Here is a 7,119-nt window from a genome sequence, read left to right as displayed (position 1 = left end):
CTATACTCGCCAGTCTCTAGACCTAAATTTGTTTACAAATCAAGCTAAAACAACCCAACATGGTATTCGGTCTCCTTAGTTTACTGGCGGTAGTCTCTGGAATGCATTGCCTGTAACTACTGTACCATGACAAATGACATCCTTGTATAGATTCCGTAAAAATATTAAGAGTGTAATAATTGATGGCTACATTAGTTTTCCTCCTTGCTTGTTTTGATGCATTGATTTTGTTTTCTTTTTCTCTAATATTTATTCCATGAAGCACTACTTTTAACCTAATTAATGATATATTTTTTAAATATTGTATTTCCTTTATCATTCATGTTTTCAATTTGGGTCACCTACTCGATTAGTTGTCTCAATCTTACACGCAACTACTGTATCTCTAGCTTGTCTCTTTGTAATTATCACTCGTTATTCATTGCTTTTCTTTTTTTTTCTTTTTGTAAATATATATACTTAGTATGAGTTTAGAATTGAAAAAAATAATGATAAAAAATTGAAATTGAATTGCAAGACAAGGATTGTAGTCGAGTTGCAGTCAAAACACCGCGCAATTTTGAGATTTGCCACCATTCTTTACCAAGCTGAAGACGCTTTCCTCTTCCTTTAACTGCCTTAATATTCTTTCTCGCTGACCTTTGTCAACAGAGCATCAAGCTTCTTGTTCAAGCTCTTCGTAGCCTCACGGAGCTGCGATTTCACCGCATTGACTTCAGATTTGACCACGGACAGTTCCGTTATCACCCCCATCAATTCAGTCTTCGTTTCTTGAATTTCAAATTTCGCTCCGGTTAGCTCCGTTTTGGCCTCCGTTATTTCCGATTTTGTTTCCGTTAGTTCAAATTTAACCTCTTGAATGTGTAAGTTGCCATAGTCCACATCTTCTCTCGCGGTCATCTATTTTATTAAACAGGCAAGGCAATAAAATATGAATAAAATAAATGTATTTGGTATAATTACATTGGTGATTAACGAAAATTCTCTGCTCTGATTGGTTGCACTTAACGTGAAAGGTCTCTGATGAGTCTCTTGGTCGGGATGAAACGAGCTTCGTAAGACTAACCACAACTTTATTAATGATCACCTAAGCGGAGTTCTTTGTTCAAAATGGCCGCAAGCCGTTTGTCGAGGTGACAGACGAAGAAGATGCATATTTTTCTAATAATCACCTATGTAATTATAGGAAAAAAAAACAATTATTAACCTCAGGCTCAGTGAGTATCCATGCAAAAACCTCGCCTTCGGCAAATAACTGTTTAATATTCAGTTCATGTGCGGGTTATAGACGAAAAGAGAGAAGAGATCCAAGCACTTATCTGGTCGATTTGAGCGATTGTCTCTTATCTAGATAGTAGTTACCGGAAAAATTCAGGTGACTTCAACGGGATTCGAAGCCATGACCTCCGCGATGGCAGTGCAGTGCTCCACCAACTGAGCTATGAAGCCACTGAGCTGGTTGCACGCAGGGGAAGAGAAGAGTAAAGTAAGGTCAGGCGCTTTCGCATCCTTAGGGTTGTCTGCCTGTGCAGGGCTTTTCATTTTGGCAACTAAATTGGGATGAATTTGTCATGAACGTACCTTCGTTTTTTTTTTTTTTTTGCGAGTTCGTTGTCACCACTACGAAGTGATTGCGAAAACTCGTACTAAGGAAGACCAGGGCTACATACTTTTCAACCTTTTTCCCGTCAAATGTTAAGGCCTGGCTCGTTAAGGGAATGCGCACGAAGGTACAAAAGATAGATGTCGTAGCCGTAGCTGTAGCTGCAGTCGGACCTAAAGATCTCAGTCATTGAGATACCAGGGACATCTGACGGGAAAGCTAAGGTCACTGTTAAACGTCGATACAATGTATCGTTTTTACCTTGGCCAAGGCGCTATTTTGTCGATCAAAACCAATGTATGGATACCAAGGCTTGTCTGGGTTGTGTGTTATCAATGTTTGGCCTCCCTCGGGAATTAGTCGGGTTCCATTCACAGAGATCACAACCGGAATGTGATCAAACCCGTCTTTGTCCTTCTCCTGGTCAAACATGACTGAGCATCGAATTATATCACCCCGACGGATTCTCGCAATACCTGAAAGAGAAAAATCGCTATTACACCTTTTGCTGTTCTTTGGCAAGAAATAACATTTCATTTGTGCCAATAGTTAGACCATAGTTCAGGGGCACCCAACGAATCTGTTCCTCACATTATCTGTTCCCCAGAGGAATCTTGCTGGCTGGCAAAAATACAGGTGTTTCGATGAGCTGGCTGGGAAATTTTGTTATTGATAAAGGCTTTGCCTGGGAATTACTGACTTTTTCTAGCATTTCAACCCGAGCTGGCTGTAGAAACTCTGAAGACTGAGGACGACTAAAAAAAAAGAAAAAGGAAACCCCTTCCCTCTCCCAGAGAGTAGTCACAAGCATGTCAGAGTGATTGCGCTTGCGGAAAAAACCTGTTGTCCCGGTTCTGTCGCTTTTGTTCGGTCGATTTGGATCGAGGGATTTGAAAGCGCGCGGAATTCCTGGCTGGGAAACCAACCAATTTTTATCTAGCTGGCTGGGAAATTTCTTGTGTGTCTTGCTGGGAAAAAGGAACAGATAATGTTTTCCCAGCAACACTGAAAAACACCTGAAAATGCCTTAATAACATTTATTTTCATTAACTGGGGTATAATAATACATTTTACAACAAATTGGTCGGTGGGTGCCCCTGATAGTTCAATAATGCGAAACTATTTTCATTTACACCAGAGGTGCCCCAAGCTCAGTGTGAGGGAAAGCCAACAAAAATGTAAGGATTTGTATGGGAATCCCGATAAAAGACCTTAGAACATAATTTTACGAAAAACTTCTCTATTAAAAAGCCTAACCTTATGTCCATTGTGGGTCGCTTCCTTCCTGTGTGTGTATGTGTGTTTTTTTTTCCAGATTCGACGCGAATTGAGCCATTATCAGTTCCTCGGTTGTCGACGGTTATAGCATTCTCGTCACCAGAGCCTCGGATCGACTCAAGGCTCTGGGAAACTCTATGTAGGAGATCATGCGCAGTAGGGTTCTCATAGCCAAAAATTGGCTATTTGAACTCAACGGCGCCTGCTCACTCCTCGTGCTAACGTGAAGGCACCAATTAGAGACGCTTTTTATTGTTCTTCACGAAAACCAATGAGAAGACACTTTGCTTCAGGGTTCCCCAGAGCTGTTCTCTCCCTCAGTCAAGAGAAGAGCTCTGGGGTCGAAATTGCGGTTATAGTGAAATACCAATTCCACTGTAGAATTCAAGGGCAAAGGTTTTTCTTTCATTTCAATCCGCTAGCCGCGCAATCAAAGCCCTGCCAGCAACGTCAGGCGGCTGTTAATGTCTGAATTCGCGATTATCCTGAATTGTTAATTTGCTTTGAATTCACTATTATCGTGAATGTAGAAGACTGAAATCTTGATATGGATTATAGGGAATGGTCATATTTGTTTGAAAAGATAACCCAAGTGTATGGACATTGGAATCAAACCTAGGAATGTACCTGCCCGAAAAAATTCCATCCGTTTCGCAAAATAGTAATTTTGGTCATATTATTGTGTTAAATAACGTGACGTCACGCGTTCTCGCATCATTATATATACGATTGTCTGCCTGTGGAACAAGCGTGGAAAGAGACATGTGTGTTGAATGCTTGTTGATCTTAGTAGTTTTAAGGAATGATTTTGGATGGGCTGGACCTATGCCAATCCATCCCGACTGGAACTCAAATCTGCCAGAACTACTTGCGCATTGAGTTACTATAGTATAGTAGTATTCTTTTTTTTTTAAACATGTGGACTCTGAATTTCTCCGGAATTCCAATCAACAGTTCCTTTTTACACAGCTGTCAAGTCAAATTTGCCACAACCACAATTACCGGGCAGAAAAAAAAAAAAAAAAAAAAAAAAAAAAAAAAAAGAATCCGACTAATTGCATTAAACCCATCTCATCCATTAACCCCTCTCCGCTACAGTGATTGACGGCAGCCAAAACCAAAAGTGTTTACTGATATTTGAACTTCCTGTTTGAAAGGTAGTAGCCTACGTGTAGCCGTACCCACCCCCCGAACGGCTACATGTTGGCTAGAAAGGTAGTCTCCTTCGCAGCCGTATTAAGGGTCTCACGCAGCGCTCCTCCAAGGGAACGTTGCGTGACTCTGCGAAGGAGTTTTAGGCAGCGTTTACACTAACGCGGGTTTCATTTGTAACCGTATCGTTTTCGACGTGGTTGCGCCTTCTGTTTACACGACACCGATCGGAAACGTTGCCGAAACCAGGTCGATTTGAAAACGCTGCCAAAATTAAGGCATTTTCAAAACGATACGGTTTCATCTGTCGTGTAAACAGCGAAACCGCATCTATTTGAATACGGTTACTATTTTGGCTCGAAATTTGCATTGTTCCATTCAAAATGGTAAATTTAGCACGTAGTGTAGCGCTCGCTTATACCATCATGACTTCGATTTCCTGGCGAAAACGATTCCGTGTAAACACTTCCAAACCGCATTGATTTTGCTGTGGTTTCGAAGTAGTGAAATCGTATCGATGTGAAACCGCGTTCGTGTAAACGCTGCCTTAAGCCTGGTTTCCATATGATCTGCAGCGGCCTGCGATCGGTCTGCGCCACGTCGAAGACATATGAAAACATTTGTACCCGGCATCTGCGGTGATCTGCGGAAACGGTCTGGATGATCGGGAAAGTTGAATCTAGTTCTACTTTCCCGACCATGACGACGCTTCCGACTAAGACAATTTTTAACGGAAACGTGTGTCTGAGATGATCTGTGTCCTATCGGCGACACACTATTGTTCGCCTGTACGTCCAATCAAACTTGAAGTAAGTGCGATCCTTAGTGGTATGCTGATCTGCAATCGCTTCAGATTTAAATGAAAACATTTGCCTCCTGTGCTTACGATCGTTTGCGATAAGGCCGACGCAGACAGCTTCCGATCGTCACAGATCATATGGAAACCAGGCTTTAGTAAGCCTTAAATGGGGATAACTTGCAGCGTTGTGATAAACGACAGAACTCCTCTTACCAGTAACTTGTTTTCCACCTGATGGTGTCTGTCTTTCAATATCAAACATTTTCAAATCAGTATTAAAACCAACAGATCCATAAAGTCCAGGCGCAAGTCCATGATTGTAAGAGCTGTCAACGATACCAATGGACACTCGGCCTTTGTCTGCACTTTCGAGAAGCATCACCTGAAAGAAAAGACGAAATGCGCAGTGTTTCTAGAGATACTAAAGAGAGACTATAACCGAAAGTTGTGTATTTTACAATTTAGAATTTTAGAAGCGAAGTCAGGTTCCTCTGAAATAGAATGAAATAAAGGTATTTATCATTCGATGTCATTTTCCGAGAGCCCACCACATGAGCTGCAAATAACTGCCTACAAATAAGTGTTTTGCAGCAAATAATATTCTGCTCGTGCGAAATTGAAATCACGCTCTCGTGTGAAAAGGCAGATCGGTAATGCACCTATCAATGTTAAGCAGCTGGTGGGGGGAGGGCAGGGGGGGGGGAATTTGAACTCAGATTAGTTTTTCTGTTCAAATGCCCGGCCCCAGGGAAGTCATCCTGGGTCAAAAAAGTGCAAATTCCTCTCCACAGGGGCACCCGAATCTTAGAACGATCTGCCACGTGTTCCAGACCGTCAACATCCACGAACTCCTGCCATTCGTCTTCGAATTGCTGAACCAAGATTTCGTCGTCAATATCAATTCTAAATTCTGTTTTCACCATATTGATAAAACTGTCACCAACTACCAGAGCCTTACGGCTCTCGCCGTACTGTACAAGAACCTAAATAGTAAATTTAATTAAATATATTTATTATGCTTATGAATTCAAGCAAGCGTACACAAGTTGCACGAAAGAAAACTTATGAATATTCATTATATATCAATCAGAGTTATTGTGATGGTTTGTGAACGAGAATTTACCGTTTATCATAAAGTTTTCGCGATCAAATCAAGGTGAGTGATTGTTTCTATGCTTAGTTAGTAGGATGGGCTGTTTGGAAGCTATTCGAGTCCGTGAAATGTAGAAAATTTATCATGAACATTCCGAAGTGCGGGCAGTCACGCAATTGACGCTCCGTTGTTCGAGTCAACACATTTCTAGTGGCAATTTTCTCACTTTTCGAGTTATCTTTTTTCTCTCAGATGGAAAATATGGCTTTAGAAGATTTCTGGAGTGGGGCGTTGGCCAACTCTAGTTTTATTTTAGGATGAGAAGAGGAAAGTCGACAATAGCCGGGAATCAAGAAATATCTATTAATTTCTCCCTTTATTAGACTCCTGCAAGGCAGCTTCCCAAAAAAATAAAATAAAATAAAATGAAAAAGAAAGTCAGTGTTCGAATGATAAAACAGTTATTAAACTCGATTATCGCATCCTTCTATTTGCCATTCAAAAAAGAAACCCTTCTTTAATATTGGGATTCTTCCTCATTTCCTCTTTCAGTTGTCGGTATTATTTATCACAGAGTTCATTGGAGGAAGAACAATATGGTCATTATCGTTGCCAGTGCTCTTTGCCTTAAAAAAAAAAAAAACAGTTGGTACCCGCGTAGGATTGAATTCGTGGTATTTGCGTGGTGCCTAATTTCGTGATGCCTTTTCGCGGTACGCGGTTTGCGTTATGCCTTTTCGCGTGATGTCTATTTGGATTATGCCTTTTCGCGCTATGCCTATTTCCGTGATGACTGTTACCATTATGCCTTTCTGCAATTGACTACCTGCATTCACGATTTGGAAATTACTATATCAGTTGCAGAGGATTGCATAGATGTGCCTCCATATCGTCGAAGAAAGACAGTTTTCCTTCTTTTTTCCAATTAAGGCAAAAGTGAGTGAAAAAAAGGCGCAGAAGAGCGGAAAGTTTATTGGAGATAGGATACAGACGGAGATGTCTCCCCCTCCCCACATACAAGAGTGAACAACTGACTAGAAAGAAGTAAACGACATGCCACACACTTAAAGACAATAAGCTAGTGTATAACTTGCCTCAAAATGTGGGAATCTGTAGGAAAACCTTTCGTTATATCTGGCGCCATAGCACGAGAAGTATCCTTGGTCAGCATAAAGAGGATTATATGACTTACAG

At 41.1% G+C, this 7,119-nt stretch overlaps 1 protein-coding gene across 1 annotated transcript in view; it reads right to left on the bottom strand.

Annotated features, from left to right (window-relative positions):
* The window catches only part of LOC138027594 (uncharacterized), a 14,524-nt gene continuing 7,405 nt past the window's right edge, over positions 1-7,119 (bottom strand). Inside the window, exons 2-5 of the mRNA XM_068875141.1 lie at positions 7,020-7,119; positions 5,046-5,214; positions 1,865-2,079; positions 1-900 (exon numbers count right to left, since the gene is read on the bottom strand). The exon at positions 7,020-7,119 is cut by the window's right edge and continues 47 nt beyond it. Coding sequence (XP_068731242.1) covers positions 619-900; positions 1,865-2,079; positions 5,046-5,214; positions 7,020-7,119 — 766 coding nt within the window. The 3' untranslated portion in view covers positions 1-618. The remainder of the gene's footprint in view (positions 901-1,864; positions 2,080-5,045; positions 5,215-7,019) is intronic.

This window comes from Montipora capricornis, chromosome 12 (assembly GCF_036669925.1).
Source record: "Montipora capricornis isolate CH-2021 chromosome 12, ASM3666992v2, whole genome shotgun sequence".
Classification (NCBI taxonomy): domain Eukaryota; kingdom Metazoa; phylum Cnidaria; class Anthozoa; order Scleractinia; family Acroporidae; genus Montipora; species Montipora capricornis.
This window is presented reverse-complemented; position numbering and strand designations above follow the sequence as displayed.